This window comes from Psammomys obesus, unplaced genomic scaffold (genome assembly GCF_907164565.1).
Source record: "Psammomys obesus unplaced genomic scaffold, mPsaObe1.curated_primary_1811, whole genome shotgun sequence".
NCBI lineage: Eukaryota > Metazoa > Chordata > Mammalia > Rodentia > Muridae > Psammomys > Psammomys obesus.
In genome coordinates, this window is record NW_026592890.1 from 16,358,324 (window position 1) to 16,375,974 (window position 17,651).

At 35.9% G+C, this 17,651-nt stretch overlaps 1 protein-coding gene and 1 pseudogene across 1 annotated transcript in view; one reads left to right on the top strand and one right to left on the bottom strand.

Annotated features, from left to right (window-relative positions):
• Ascc3 (activating signal cointegrator 1 complex subunit 3) overlaps nt 1–17,651 on the bottom strand; it is a 312,705-nt gene that overhangs the window by 259,724 nt on the left and 35,330 nt on the right. The window contains exon 4 of the mRNA XM_055616194.1: nt 15,553–16,112. Within this exon, the coding sequence (XP_055472169.1) occupies nt 15,553–16,112 (560 nt within the window). The remainder of the gene's footprint in view (nt 1–15,552; nt 16,113–17,651) is intronic.
• Nucleotides 1,091–9,173, top strand: LOC129683228 (UPF0711 protein C18orf21 homolog; annotated as a pseudogene).

Consider the following 17,651-nt stretch of genomic DNA (forward strand, 5'->3'; position numbering starts at 1 on the left):
GAAGTGGGCAGGATCAGAAGACATAAACAGCTGACATGCTTCCCTCAGCAGAAGCCGCTTCCCGACTTTCAGTTTGCTGCTGCTGTTGTTTTGCTTTGTTTTGTTGGAAACAGCAAGTCTTTCTGTAAATCAATCTGGCCTCCAACTTCACACCTCAGATTCCCAAGTGCTGGAACTAGAGGTATGTGCTACTATGCCCATTGCTAGTAAATATTACTATATTCAATCTTATCTATTTAAATTATTTGGGAGAAGACAAAACATTTTTAACGTTTTTGCTGCTAGGATAAAATATTTTGGCTACATTACTAGTTTTGTTTTAAATCAATAAATAAAAAAACTATGTTCCTCGTGTTAAAAGGCTGTTTTAAAAATCAGAATACATATAGATTAACTTTAAGGTAGTATTATCTCCTTGTTTCTTGCTAATTTAAGAGTTTAATAGCCTTAATACATAATACACTCTTTGCATCATTCTGGAAAATTGACCAGAACTGAAGACATGACTCAGTGGTTAAGAGTACTTATTGCTCTTGGCTCTTGGATATGATCCAAGTTTGGGTCCCAGGACCCACATCAGGCAGCTCACAACCTTTCGTAACCTACACCAGCACCAGGGACTTCAATGCCCTCCACAGGCATGCAGGCATTTGTATGTATGTGCTTGTGTACATGTACAAACACACACACAAACAAAATTGAAAATAAAAATTAAAGTATTTAAAAAAAAAAACAACCAATCAACTAGTGAGTTAGAGGATTATACCATTATCAATCCCAATAAGGGCACTATTATTAACAGTGGCTACTCAACTCCCAACTTTATTACCAACTGTGTAACAGGCATTATATTGTTATAAAAGTAATTGTTAACTTTAATGCCCAATTCTCCTCTCTATGCTGAGATCTGGTCTGGTTTAGGCTTACACAGGTCTTTGTGTCACAACCACTGTAAGGTCCTATGTGCAGCTGACTCCTTTTAGCTATCCTTCAGACCTGGCTTTCATATTATCTTTCCAGGCCCTCTTTCACAATGATCCCCGAGCCTCTGGAAAACGGAGTGTAGTATATAGTACAGTTCTATATAGAAATGGATATTCTGCATGCTATCAAAGAAAAAATTCATGGATCTGACCCAATTGTAAATCCTGTGACCTATAATAATGACTGGCCAGGTAAGACACGCCTGCTATTCAATAGTGGCCAAATCTCATGGGAGTAACAAACCAGTTTCCAGTTGAATTTAAGTCCTGCTCCACAAGCTAAAGTCCTTACCTAGCATCATTATTGGACTAAGAACCTATAGCTAGATAGATCAGAGATGCTAAGTGAGAATCTCCTACTGTTATTCTGCTAAATATCATAGTATTAAACAACTCTTATGGCCTGTCATTTCATATACATAGATTAAGGCATCACTCAACCCTCATGAGAAAAGCTTCTGTTTGCAATAGATAAAAGACCAACACAGAAAAAGAAACTTTAGAAGTTCCTCATCATTTTTATTTAAAATACATAAACTAGAAGAAATCAAGTGTATTAGAAAAAGAAAAATTATAAAACAAACATTCTAAAATTTTCTAAGTATGAGACAATCTAAGATATATTAGGGAGAATTATATAAAAACCTTACAATCCGCTTTAAAAAAAAAAACAAAACACAAAACCCTCGTGTGTACCTATATAAAAACTGTGGTCTAGGAAAGCCTGAAAAGATTGATGGTTACTTTTTCCCCCCGCTCAACATGAACAAAGAAATGCAAAGAAGACTAAAAGTAAATTTAATCAATGTATTTCTAACACTTTACTTAATGAGCTGAAGTATACCACACTGACTTTTTGGAACACTTGAAGTTCTAGGCTAAATTAAACCCATACTTTTTAAGGAAGTTCCAACGAACACATCAGTAAAGCACAAACAATGAACCAGGATGAATTCGTTTATTTACAAGAACTGTTAGAAGTGGAAACTAAAACAATGTATAATATGACACAAGGAATACGGGTACTACAATGAGACTACAATGAGACATCCCATTTAACTTCAAAGTATTTCAAGGGCTCTTACATAAATATTGAAACAGGCATATATCGCATAATTCCCCAATGAAAAAAAATAGGCAAATAGTTATAACGAATAATTACAACTAAAGGGATAAGTGATCAAACATTTAAAAATAATCCAATAAACTGGCTGTATTTCAATAAGTAAGAACTCTACGGAAATAATACAATGCTTTTGCATTCTTTTTCAAACTAATAGGACAGACTATTTAAGCTTCTCATTTTAAATATAACAAGAATAATTTATATGTTTATATTATATTTATATGTTCAATCTGTGCTTTTCTCTAGTATTATCTATCTAGAATTTCTAGAACTTGTTTTGTTTAAATTTAGAAACCACACTGTCTAAACATTTGGTGTGTGCATATACATGCATGTCTGTGTGTGGTTGTGTATGTACATGTATGTTAGGCGATGGTGAACAGGAAAGCCAAAGGTCAGCCTTCAATCTTATTCATAAAGAGCCGTCCTCCTTGTTTTTTAAGACAAGGTTCTCTCGCTGTCTGCAACTGGTCGAACACACATAGCACACAGCCTGCAGAATCCAGGGAACTCTGTCTCTGGGGATCATACCCAGGTTCTTGGTATTTTGCAACAAGCACTTGACCAACTGAGCTATCTTTACGGCCTTGAATTAACGCTTTTAGAAACTTCAGTACAGAATGAAGAATGCAAACTTTAATTTCACTAATAAGTTCGGGGACGGGAACACAGCACCATGTTAGAACCCCTGTCTGACATGCACAAGGCCCTGGGTCCAATTCCCAGTTCTAAAATATATATATTGTATGTTATTGTATATATATTGTTCATATATATATGTATACTCATATATATATATATATGAACACATCTTTTTAAATTTTCCACATTTGTGTATATTCTACAATACTCATAAATACATAGTATGTGTATATAATTTCAAATTACATGACTAAATATATGAAAGATATATTGTCAAAAATGGTTAAAAAGTGCTCTCAACTATTTAGATTAAGACCTACCTACATGTGGATATCTAGTTTTGGCAACTTGGAAACAATCAAAAAGCTCCACAATAAGTAAATGTATAAAGTATAGTGCTGGGCTGGAGAGATGGCTCAGAGGTTAAAAGCACTTGAGTTCAATTTCCAGCAACCACATGGTGGCTCACAACCATCTGTAATAAAATCTGGTGCCCTCTTCTGACGTTCAGGTATACATGCAGGCAGAACATTGTACACATAAGAAAATAAATAAATATTTTAAAAAATAATTATTGTGCTGCTTGGCACAAAAAAAGAAACACTATCATACACCAAAAGGATAGAAAAATCTTAAATGCAAACTATTAAGCAAAAACAAGAAGTCTGATTTGAGCTACAGGACATTCTAGAAAAAGCAAAGAAAATGCTTTTCAAAACTACAGACATAGTAGAAATATAACTATGAAAGGTTGCTAGGGGCTCAGTGAGGAGGGAAGAGTCCTGTGAAATGCACAGAGGGTAAATGCCTGCTGCCAAGCCCAGGGGCCTGAGTTCCATCTGGAAACTCACATGGTAAGAGAACTAACCTTAAAAGTTGTCCTGTGACTTCTCATCTACACATGTGCCACAGCACATTTGCAAACGTGTACACACGCACCCACACATACACACTAAAGTAAAAAAAAAAAAAAAGTATAAAAACAGTGGGGTCTGAAAAACAGAGGCCAGAATATTCCAGGAAAATACAGCTATTCTATATAACACTGATGGACATACACTACTATACATCTGTCAAGACCCAGAGATTCTGTAATACCAAAACTAAATCCTAACAAACTGTGGTCTTTAGTCGACATTAATTGTTAGGTCCAAAGCAGGCCCCAAAATGGCAGTGCTTCTGACAATGCTATAGCCAGGCCAGATTCTTACATATAAACATAGGATTATTACCCATAACATAAACAAACAGTAAATAATAAACAGAAATATAACTCAGCATTCCTTAGAAATCTCTTATAGCAGGTTTCTGTTTGTCAGGAAATGCCAACAGTTCCCTTATCTGGCCCCAATCGTCAACTATGTCTGACAGAAGGCATGTAGTTCCTGATTAACACAAACGACTCCCGGTCTGCTCTGGGAGACCTACACTACCTGTACCCAGAAAACTGAAACGTTTTCCTGGTCGTCTGGCAGTTTGCATTTCCCAATGACTTGTCTTCTGCCCACACAGCAGTCCCATTAGATGGTTTCACTGCACCCCTGCTTACACTGTACCCCAGCAATACTGACTCATCAGTTGTAAGGTGTCAGACTAATGCAAGATCTGAATAATAAAAGAAAATGTGGAGCAAGATATATTCCAGAACTATGTACTTCTGCTTCTTCAGCAAACATAAAACTAGTATAAAATAAAGCCTAATAATAAATGCAAAATGTTACAAATTCAAGAATAAATATAAAGCCTTTACGGATAAAGGTGATTTTTCTTTGAATACTGATTAAGTTTAGAAAGGAGCGCGAGTATTCACTGTGGCTTAAACAGAATCCATGCAGTAAAGTGTCGTTATGTTGAAGATGCTTAAATCTTTATGAAAAACAGGAATAAGTAACAACAACAAAAAAAGAAACTATGATCAATATTGGTCAGCTTTAGATTGGCATCATTAAATCTACATATGTGTATGAATTAATTAGAATTTAGTTTCACATGAAATAAATATTCATGCCACTCATAGTTTAGTGTGTTTCAAACCTGTACCAATTATTATGATCATAGAGTTATGGAATGCATAGGAATGAATACTTGTAAATAGTTCATCTTCTTTTTTTTTAATTAAACCCAGAGCCTTGACTATACCAGGAGCCTTATTCCTTGCTCACTTTATTCAATCATTTATTCAGCTGAATTTGAGTCATTTAAATTTATTAATTTAAATCTATAGCCCAGGCTAGTACCAAACTAGCAAATCTCCAGCTTAGCCTAAGAAATGCTGATTATAGGTGCACCATCAGTAAGCTAGACAGCAACAGCTAAACTCTATAAACACAAGCCTCATTTCCACTGCAAAGCAATTACAATTGAAAACTGGATATAACAGGACCTTAAAACTTCTTTCAAGTCTTTTGTAACTAGAGAATGGAAAACTCTGAGAAGCCTCATTATTTAAAACAAATGAATGCTTTATTAATAAAAGCTAAACTGTATATCAAAAAGTGAAAATAAAAAGCAACACTACCAAAAGCTGTTTCCTCAAATCAAACAAACATCTAAAATAATGAGAAAATTACAGATTAGGAGCAAAATGACTAAAAGCTACTGAGAAAGACAAACATAGCTATGAATTATTTTGTAGCAAAAGGCTTAAATTCTGGGATCAAGTAGCTATTTAGGTGGAAAATACAGTCGTCAAACCTAGCTTAACAATGAAACAAAATGTCTGAATAAGCCAGTAAATAATGGAGAATCTGAAATGACACAGAATTCTGACCTCTGATATAACTGTAGAGGCACATCAGCATTAACTGTTTCAGAATAAATACTTTTCTTTCTTAGAGAAGCCTTTCTGAAATGGAAGAAAGCGGTTTGTTTGTTTGTTTGTTTGTTTGTTTATAAAGCTGCAATGTTTAGGTTTCAAAAGTGGATAACTTATAAATTCTCTATTCAGGCTAGCATGCTAAGCAACATACAAAGATCTGAAAGCAAGTTTTTACAGCATAAATAATGTCTCAAGAAAAAGAGGAATTCTAGTTCTCATATTAAAGAAAACTCACCCATTTTCATTTTAATTATACAAACATCTTAAAGCTTGAAAATGTTCTACTAATTTAAGTAATAAAGTGCATGTATTACATACTCCAGTAAGCATAGTATATAAGGCAAATTATTTAAGCCTTTCTTTGAGGTAATTTCCATTTGGTATAGACAATGTGATTGTCCTGATTTTGTTTTGTCTTTGTTTGTTTGGGGGTTTTTGTTACTTCTTTATTTTGCATGAGTGCCTCTGTACCTGTGTCTGTGTGTGAACTTCTTGACACATTTATCTGAGAAGACAGAACCACAATTGTGAAAATTCCCTCCTATTCTGGTGTCTAGGCAAGCCTCTTGTGATTGTTGTGGGAAGGCCCAGCCCATAATGAGTGGTGCCATCTGTGGGCTGATGGTTCTCAGGTGCATAAGAAACTAGGCTGAGCAAGTCAGCAAGCAGTACTCATCATGGCTTCTGCTTCAACTCCTGCCTTGACTTCCCTCAGTGATGTGCTGAGACTTAAAAGTTGTAAGCTGAAATAAACTGTTTCCTCCCCAAGTTGTTTTGGACATGGTGTTTTATCACAGCAATAAAAATCTTAAAACAGTGATAATAAAAACTACAAGGAAATATTAAAAACCCAAGCAACTCTAAAAAGACTTTGAATCTATGGCTCATACAGAATTAAATACTTTATAATTACAATATGTAGATAATACTTAAACCTTTATAAATAAATCCACATTTGGTTTGTGGCATAGGAAATTAGTAAACATTCATACACTGTGAAATAAAGTCACAACTAACATAAAAAAATTATCATGAAAATTAGGACAGCATTTGCTTATCTCTAGGGGTAAAGTACAATGCAAATTGTTGCTGCCTGCAGAAATTACATAAATTATATTTTCATAATAATTAATGGCCACTATTTATAGGTACTTAATCTAACATAACAATGTAACAAACCTAAAGCCAAAGTCATTTGCAAGTTTAATTAAAACAACTTGAAATGTAAACAGGATTTATTACCCCATACTAGAAACAATTAGATGGGCAGGGTGTGAAGGTCGAATGAGAATGGCTCCCATAGGTTCACAAAGTCCAAGCCTCCATAGTTGGTCAAAGAGTTTAGGAAAATTAGGTGTGGCCTTTTGGAGGTGTGTCACTGGAGCAGGCCTTGGGGTTCAAAGGACTTGAACCTTTTCCAGTTAGCTCCCCAGCTCCTCACTGCTTCTTCCTGATGAATCAAGAAGTGATCTCTCAGCTGCTTCTGTCACTGTGCCCTTGCTCATGAACATGGTCTTTAATCCCATGTTTAACTGCAAAGCCAAATTAAACACTTTCTAAGCTGCCTTGGTCATAGAGTCACACCAGATAATAGAAAAGTAACCTAGACAGGTAATTAGTAAATTTAAGCTAGGAAGAACTGTATAATTAGATATTTAGTTTACATTTTCATATTAATATAGCATTTAGATACAGAGAAATAGGCTAACTTCATCTCAAAAGAAAAGTTTACCGTCACATGTGTGAATATAGATAACTGAACAAAACTGTCCAGTCTTAAATATTTATCTGAATGTTTATATAATTTTCTAAGTTTAATACCTATATAAAAACTGGCAAAAATATTAAAACGTTTTCATCTAACTCAAATAGTATTACCAGAAATTTATCATTTACTTTACTGTGTATCATTTATTCTCCTGTATAAGCATATTCTAAAGATACTTCCATGTGCTCTTCCAAGTTAGTCTGAATAGCTTTCACTGTATCAGATTTAACTTCTGGGTTTATTTTCCTTATAAAATACACACACACACAAAGACACACAGGTAGAAACTTCAAAAATCACAGTGGTATTGGTTTGATAGACTTTGTTAGATTACCTTTTATTTTCAAAAGTTTAAGAATTCATGTCACATAGTAAAAGAATGAATGAATGAACTAAAGTATCAAACAGAAGACAATACATATTTTTTATAGCTGAAGAGACATGACTTATCTTATTAGTATAAAATGCATAGAATTTTACAATAGCAATAAGGTAATATGTTATGCCACAATAGCTTAAATGCAGAATCTATAAGAGAATCTCTGTTTAATAAATTTCAAGATTGATATAATTTACATAAGTACAATGACACACTTCATACTATACATTCTATACTGTGTGCAAATGTGTGCATGTGTCTATGCACGTGCATGTGCATGTGTTGGTGGTGGTCCTGGTGGTGTATGGAATATGTGCATGCTATGTATGGAGGCCAGGAGAGAATGCCAGTGTCTTGCTGTTGTCTGCCAGTTTCTTCATAATTAAAATATTCCATATTGTACAGAAGACTGTTAGGACAAGAAGTAAACAACTCAAAATAGCTTCCGAAGTTCCTGAAACTGACGAGATTCACTAGGCCCCTCTCTCTGCTCTCAGAACAAATGCAATAAAGGCCAGCTGAGGGTCGCTCTTAGACAAGTCAGGCTGCAAAGACAATCTGAGACTAGTCAGTCTTTCTGGAAGAGGTTTAGACCAAATGAGTCACTTGGAAAGCACATCTTCAAACATGCTGAGGGTCTGCAAACTGTGCAGTGTGCTTCAGGTTTCCGGGGTCTGTGAACAGTCACCAGTGCTAGGATGGACTTTGGTGATCCAGCTGTCTTTGAGTCGTTTCTGCTCTTGTAAGAATCCCTTCACCACACTGTTGTGGATGACCCCAATAAAAATCACTGGTTCACCAAACTTGACTTCTGCGATATCATTACTTTGGTTTGTTGTGAGCTCCTCATCAGTGGTTGAGTCTCACCACAAAAATTCTTGTCACATCACATAACGTGTTTTGTCACTCTCCACCTTAGCCTCGGAAATACACTCTCTAACTAAACCTGAAACTAAAATGAGGGGCAGCAGGCCCCAGAAATCCTTCTGCCTGTACCCAACACCTGTACCCAATGCCAAATTGATGCCAAATTGACACCTAAGATACAGAAACTTATTAATCGAGAAGCAAGAAACCATATACTCAGTTTTAAAGAAGCAAAACTGTTGAGAAAGTACAAAGACTCTACAAGTGTGCTGCTTATTACCTACAGAACATTCAACAGAAAAGGGAGACACCATGATAAGAGAAGAGGCTTCCCGTCAGCACTCAGCAACACTGCCGCTGCTATAAACAAAGCCAGCTTAAAGACACCAAAAAGAAATGCTCTAGGCTCCACAAACCTCAGTCAAAATATGTCTGGTTCCAAAGGCAAGAGCCCTTCCTCTACTCTCTGAACACCTATATCTGGACAGTCAACACCCATTTGTTTCTCTCAACTGAAAGAACTGCTTAGTCAGAGTGAATCTGAAAAGAGCCCGAAGCTGGACTTCAGGAACTTCTTATCTTCTCTGTGAAGAGAATGACCTTAGAAAACAACTGTGTAGTCAGTCTCTGAAAACAAGTCAGTAAACAGCTTTTGTCTTCACTTTGAGGTCTGAGCACATGGAAACTAGGACCAAAAGCAAGCTATTATTGGCATCCTTCAGTGTTTATTGAAAGTGTCTCATTAAATCCAGTGACTTAGGCCTCTCTGGGTGAATGTGAAGATCAGAACACAAATGACCAAACAAGAGTGATGTACAAGGATAAAGGTACTGGTTCTGCCATGTCTGACAAGCTCTATGCAATTTCCAGGACCTACAAAGCAAAAAGAACCCACTCTAAATGTTCTCTGACCTCCATAAGACTGCCCCACCCTCCACACAGAAGAATAAGTGTAATAAAGCCTGTTAAAAACTGAAAAATAATTTTTTTCAATGACACCATAATCATGTGTGATACAAATAAACATAGAAAAAAATCACAGTCTTCACTCAGAAGATAATCTCACCAAATAATATCTACTTCCCAGGTCAAGAAACACCATCACATTGCTGCAAGAGATAATGCTAACAGCAAATGTCATGTCACAAAGGCTACAGAAAATGCCATTTGATAAAAGCAAGCCGTCATCATAAATAAATTGAAAACTCATTGTTTTTCTAGGAGCTGATTACACAGTGACTCCATCAATGTTTACACTGGCATTAACTGTGCCGCAAAGAGCACTGAATACTGGAACTATACTATCATGCATACTCCAACAGGTCTAGAGCATGCTAGCCTTTCAGATGTCACTAGATATTTCTCAATATTTCAACCAGCCTTTTAGTGCTAATCTGAACACACGGACAAGAATTTACTTTATAATTTATAAGGAATAAAGTCAAAATTCTGATTTGTTCAAACATTATTATGCTAACTATTGGGAAGCATTGTGCCAGGTGCTATATATCACCAGAAATCCACAGATTATGAAGTAAATATTCTGAAATAAAGTTTCATAAGGCCTTGGTAATTTGTCTACCATGAAAATAGAGACAAAATTTACCTAAATTTTTATTTTTTAAAAAATCTTCATTTTTTCAATTTATGCTCTTCACTTAAAAATATAATAAAAGCTGAAAAGAAACTCAGTGGTTAAGAGCACAATCAAAAATACTGTACTTCAGAACACAAACAAACCCATAGAACAAGTCTTAAGCAGGACAGTAGCCCCACCTCCAAGGGGAACAAAGAGAGAAGGATCTTGAGCTGTCCAGGCTTCTGGCCTAACAAAGAAAACAGAAGGCCTAGGTCCAGGGAGAGATCCTACCTCAAAGAAATAAGCAGAGAGCAACAACCTCTTCTCACACAGATGTAGACACACAGGTGAGCGTATATTCACACATACATACACGCAGATAAACAAATACACGGATGTTTTCTTACTGATAGCATATAATGGGAATGGAAGGTCTATGCTGTGAGGAAAAGCCCCAGAATTTCTAACCTGTCTTGTTTTATGACAGGAGCCTCCAAATTGAATTGGGGCTCCTTTCTTGGTTGTTTATTATTTTCATTTTTATGCAAAACACAACATGAACTGTGAGAAAAGGGGTTATTTCAAGAGAGACAGCCTGATCCAAGCTCCTACATAATAGTCATTTAAAACATGGTACTGTTACTAATGTATACTAATACCAAATATACTCTGGGAGGGGGGTCAATTTCAGTTTTAATAATTTTTAAAATAATTAATTCCAACAGTTCAAGCAATCTTAAAGCTTTTCTAATGATACTGACAATAGCCTGAAAAGAAAAAGTACTCTGTCAAGAACCAATTAGTTGCTAGATCAATAACCTATATCCAAAGCTAAAAAAAATTCCTTAAGGAACAAAACAAAAGTCTTCAGTACAGAAGTAGTTTTTACATGCTTAAGTTACACATAAAAGTACCTCTATAGGGTTCTGATAAATTTCTACAACAGAAGACAACACGGTTATTTAAAGGCTAAGTGCAATATGACATGCAGTCTCGGCACTCCAGAGGTGGCAGCAACATGGTCATGAGTAGTTCAGAGTCAGCTAAAGCTACCTAGTGCAATCCTGTCTTAAAAGCAAGGGAGAAAGAGGGGCAAAGCATAAAGGTAACAAGCTTGACTAACCATGTGAAAGGCCTTGGGTTTGATCACTAGGACCGCTAAATAAAAAATAAAAGTAGAATTAACTCTACTATTATATGATTACCCTTTTAACTGCCTTCTTTACAGGCCTATGGGAGAGACAAAAGTAAATAGTGGAAAGATCTGAGTTAAACACCCAGATCCAAAATAAGCACTCCAACACCTGAGGAAATGACTTTAAAAGTTCACAGTTAAAAGAACTTGTCACTCCTGCAAAGACCTGAGGATAGGTTCCCAACATCCACATGGTTGTTTAAACTACCTCTAACTCCAGTTCCAGAGGATCCGATAACGCTTTGATCTCTGTGGGCCCTGGGCATGCACTTAGCACACATACATACGTGTACGCAAGACACTCATAATATACAATAAATCAATATAAATTTAAATAAAGATTTTAAAAGCTCTAACTGCGTTCACTTCTAAAACAATGGCATGATTGTCACAAGGGTAACCACTCATTTTCAATTCAAATTTGAGGCCCACTCCACAGGAAGGATTTATGCCTTATATAGTAAGCCTAGTAAAATGACCATGGTGGGAGCGGTCACAAGCCCTAGGGATATCCTGTTGCTTTTTAAATGGATATTGTGTCAAATTTCATTCTAAGTATTTAAAGATTAGTACTGCCTTAGCATACATCACAGAAAATTCTGTTTGCAGTAGGCAACAGTCAATGCAAAAACTCATAACTGCTCAAAGTAGTGAGAACAAGCAATTGTTGAATGCTCAGCCCTAACTGGAACTTCACCCCCAAGGCTTAAAGATCATCACACAAAAGGGGAAGGAAAGAGTCAGAGGATGGAAAGAAATGCTATGAAACACTGTGTTCTAGATGTGACTTTTTTTTCCCACCTAAGCTCACAGCAGTAGTGGTTACCTGCAAAAACTGCACAAGACTAGGCCCGTCAACATTCCTTCATAGACAAGAACGGGCTCATAAAGCTCCATCCCACCTTGGGTAGCTGTACAGTTACTGGTGGCTGAATGAGGAACAGTCATACCACAGTAGCATAGCTCCTTTCATTTGTGTTCAAAGACTAAGTTCTAACCTGACCTCCTCTCTGAATAGCTGTCCTACTACATGAACAAGCTATGACTTGTTTTTGTTCCTACATTTGTAGATAGCGTAATACCAATTTATATGCCAACATATCTCCTTATTTAGCAACTATCAAACAAAGCCAGTTTCTAATCTGTTCTTTAAAAAAACAAAAAAAGTTTAATTTACATGTCTGTGTATGTGTGTGTGTATACACATGCAAGTTCCTGTTCATGTCTACAACACAGGCATGAATCCCTTCCTGTCTTCATGTGGCTCCTGGGATTGAACTCAGGTTGTCAGGAATGGCAGTAAGCACTCAGTTATCTTGCTGACCTGGATTCGTTCCTTTATGCCCACTAACACTGTATCTAGAAACAGAGCATGCACAGAACAAGCAGGTGATGGATGGTTGGATGCACAAGTTCAATTTGACTTTGCCGAAAAGCAGATTATGAAACCCTTTTGAAAACTGCAAAGTATCCTCCTTTCAACAATGACATTGGTTACATATTTTAAAAAGCATGCTAGGAAATTAAGAAATGTAAATCTTCCTCAAGATATTCAGAGTTTTAAAACAAGACCATTTTATGTATGGCTCCTTCAGAAAATTAAAAGAAAAACTATGAGTTCAATGTTTCTAAGTTTCATTACGGGCAGCATACTGGAATAAAAAAAAAAAAAAGAACAAGCAAAAATGAGGAAAAGTATTTTAAAACAATATTATTTCTATAACATTTGAAAAAATTCAAGTCCATTTGTTCATAATATGTAACAGATGTGATATAAACTAACCCAAGTATAAATAAATATGGACTATGAAACTGACCATAAAAGTAAAAACATGGTCCCTTACTTCTAAGCAACTAACACTAATTTTCTAAGTTAACTTAAAACAGTCCCTTTGTAATACTCTATGATTTTAAAACTCTCCTTAATTGTTAAAACAATAACAATAATAATAATGTGAAGCCTAATAATGACATCTACCACTTGACTATTTTCCATATGCTATCAACAATTTACACATGGGTGATTTCAGTGCTTATACCAATCCTTTATCACTCCGTTAGTATCCCTCTGAATACAGAGCAAGATAACTGAGCTTCATACAGATTCAGTTACCTCAAATCTCACAATCAGTGGATGAGTAGAAATACCTGATTTTTGAGTCCCTGTTCTACTAATCTTTTGGCAAACAGGTTACTCACTCAAATTTTTCTGAAACTAAAAATGATTTGACATTTGTGAATAATTTGTGAATAAAATGATGCCAGGATTGAGGACTAAACTAAAATTCCAAATAAACTTTTCATGTGGCAATTAAGGGTAATTCATCACTTTGTATAATATAACTAAATTACAACACAACATGGAACTAAAATGTTTCTTTTCTTCTGACAGAAAAATAAAATTGAAAGGTACATCTCTATATATTGAACAAATGGCTTAAACTATCACGTGATCTTGGGTGGGAAAATGAATCACCAAGTGAAGTCCCTGCTGTGCAAACATCAAGAGCTGAGTCTGTAAAAGCCAGAACAGGAGCAGATGTTCCTAACATCAAGGCTAAGTTGGGAGCAGTGACACAAGAGTATCATGGGGCCTCACTGGCCAGTCAGTCAAATCTAACTGATGAACTCCAAGTTCAGTGAGTGTCTCAAAATATTAGCTGGAGAGTGCACGATGACATCAATCTCCGTCCTCCACACATGCACACACCCACAAAGATCTAGTCAGTCCTACCCTACTATGATACCTATGAACCACAACAATCATTATCCATGAACCTTAAGTTAAGGGTGGAACAGTGGCACACATACCTTGCTGATAACCAACAGCTCTCTAATTAGACTCAAGACTCACTAAATAGGCAAATCATTCCTGGCACTGGTATGTAGCCAACAAACTGGGTTTAGTGAAGTCATAGGCCCTGATAGAGAAACTACTAAACCAACATAATTCCTAACTACATTCTAAATACGTAACTTTATATCCACAGCTAATTGCTGTTCTCAGCCTTCACAAAGAAACTTCTCTTTGCAACAGCGGGAGATCATTACAGACAACCACAACTGATTAAAATGCATAGTACAAGTGATCACAATCATAAGTGTTCACAATCATAACCAACAGATCTACAATACAATTCTGCACCGAAGGCTTATGGACCATTGTGGAAGAGGGGCAGGGAGACTGTAAAAGCCAGAGCGACAAGAATTTACTGTGAAATTATGTCTTTGAAATGACAGAGATGCTACAGTCACAAAGTCTCATCAGCATGGCTGCCTAAAAGAACCCTGAACAGGACATACTAAAAAGGATCAGAAAAAAAAAAATCTTATGGGGCCTCAATCGTGGACAAAGAACTTCAGGCAGCTAAAGAATGCTGAAAATCCCCCAAATGGTTAGCCAATGAAATAATATACATACAAGTAATATACGGACTGAACAGTTTGCGTTTATAAATTACATATTTGTGGGGGATAGTAGCGGGGTGGGTATGTAAAAATAATTAAAGAAAAAGAGGCCACAAAATTGTGAGAGAGCAAGGAAGGTAGGTAGGCAGAAGAGGTTGGAGAGAGGAAAAAGAAGAGGAAATAATGTAATCATAAAATCTAGTTAGCCAATTATTTCAGATTAATTTGATTCTTAATAGTTATTGTTTAAAAAAGGAATTGATCAAAAAATTCCTTAATCAATGTCAATTAACATATAATTAAAATTTCTAATACACCAAGGATATTTTGTCACACAATGCTTAGAAATACAAAATGTTGTACAAATAGTATCAACAGTCATTCCTAAAACTACCACATAATTTGTCATTTAATTTATGCATTACTCAGAGCAAAAGTATTAATTACTGCAGTGAAACAACACTTTTAAGTAGGAGTATCCCTCTTTCACAACTCATTACATGCAGTCTTCCTGTAAGAACCCACTGGAAAGGTAAACATGCCTCCTATATAAAAGCACTTGGTTAGTAGAGCTCAGTACCAGCGACAGTCCCGAATGGTAAACATTTTATGCTGGCTACTTTCAAGGCTGTTTTGGGCTGAGTATGTATCTTGGTGTTAATGCACATACTTAGCACATTCACAGCTCTAGGTTCAATCCCAATACTATGCAAAAAAATCAATCTTTAAAGAGCTATTCATTAAGACAGTTCATGTTCACATACAACTTCAAAAACTTCAACTGTACCTCATCCTGAAGTTCATCACCGCTTTTAACAGAAGCAAGCATGTCATATAAGGTACAGCAAAGATCTTCAATTCTTGGCGCTTCCGTCATTTCCTTTAAAGTTTCATTTAAGTACTTCTCAACTTCACACCACAAAAAAGAACCATTCGTTTTTTCCACAGGCTTGAGTTCTGGGGTGTAGTGCTCCTGAAAATGTTCATTCAGGAATTTATTGTAGTCTAAGCTTATGGTTTTATGGGCTTCACCATTTACTGGCAATTCATCAAAGTGGTCCAGATCATGCATGTCAAAGGAAAACGCTAAGTTTTTGCCAAAACACGCTCTATCATTACGTTGGTTCTCTGCCGTCTGGAGGAGGGCAGTGTGATCATCTTGGCTAAAATGAGAGATAATTCGATTAGTGGCATCACAAGCTGCAGCAGCAGATGACGATGGGAAGGGGCCAAACATCTGTCTAATAGCCTTTGTCTCCATGTAACCGACAGAGTCCGTCATGTGAAATGTCATAAAAAGAAACGCAGCCCCACATTCGATTGCTTCTCTCCCATTATCCGTTCCAACTATTCAAAGACAAAAACAAAAATACAGTATTAGCTCAATTAAATCACCACACCAATTGGCATTTAAAAAAAAAATCCTTCCACTATTTTTTGTTTTGAGTTAAATAAACTTAAGACCAAAGAAAATCCATTCCTAAATTCCCAAAGAACTAGTTTTAATCAACCAAGAGGATTTTAGTTCAACCAACCATTAGTCTATGTTAAGCACAGAAGTTACCTAATAAAAATCCTTGCCTCTTTCTAGAAATGAGATATTAATTAAAATTTATTTAAGAATTAAAATTAGTTTCATTAAAACTATAGAAATAATTTTAAAAGACTCAGAATTACAGACATGAAAGTCAAAGGAAATTTTATACACTCGTAGCTTTCTTTACAGTTTGTACAACAGACCTACATGACAAGAAATAATTGTTTATAAACTTACACAGCTCTCATTCAAAAACATTTCATACCACCTGAATATGTTTCTGTGTGTGAGCATGTATGTTTATGTGTAAACTAAATCTAATTCACCAAACTATAAAATATGAAAGATGCTGTGTGAAAGAAGCAGAAGAAAAACTTCAAAAAAGTAAATGAGCATATCCTATACCTAAAACATCAACTTCTCTTATACAATTATCTTAAATAAAAAGGGGAAACTATTGAATTCCAAAATTTTCAGAGAATATTCTTACAGAGGAAATTTAAAGAATTTAAACCTTCAAGAGGCCCCAACATCAATGGTCCTATCTAACGACATTGATAAACCTGCCAATATAATGAATATTATCATCTTCCTGAAAGCACAGCTCTACAATCATCCCTCAAAAACACTGTATCGTTTAGATAGCTGGATCTAAATTCCTACGGCAGCAGAAACTGATCTCATTTTTTGCTGTGTGTTTTCTTCCAGCCCTACTACCTAGTATACATTTCTGCTCTAACCAAAAATGGATGTCTGAATATTCAGAAGGAGTAGGTCCTGCCAGATACTACAGAACCCATATAGCCAACTACTGTGAGAGGGTCACCTGCGCTCAGGCAATCAAGACCAGGATGCACAACGTAGCATGACTTTATACCCTAAAGTAAAATGTCCAAAGTTGAGACTTAAAAATAAAACAAAACAATAACAAAATAAAAAGCCAGGTACTATTTTGTGTATTTCACCCTAGATTCCAATCCTATTCATTTTTCAATTCCAGCTTATTTCCATTTTATAAGGAGTGAAACATTATATTCAGTTTTGTATTTTCTTACTCTACCTGTCCCACAAGGGTAGTTCAACAAGGAAAATAAAATAAAAATAATTCTCTGTGCTCAGGAATATGGTTTGCAGTAGGACTTGGGCATTGTCATTTTTATGAAAAATCTCCTGTCTCAATGTTGTGTAAAAGTCGTGCTCTGTCATCTGATTGGTTAATAAAGAAGCTGGTCAGCCTATAGCTGGGCAGAGAGGACAGAAGATAGGACTTCCAATCCCAGTCAGGAATCTTAAGTAAAGACCAGAGAAGAGAAGAGAAGAGAAGAGAAGAGAAGAGAAGAGAAGAGAAG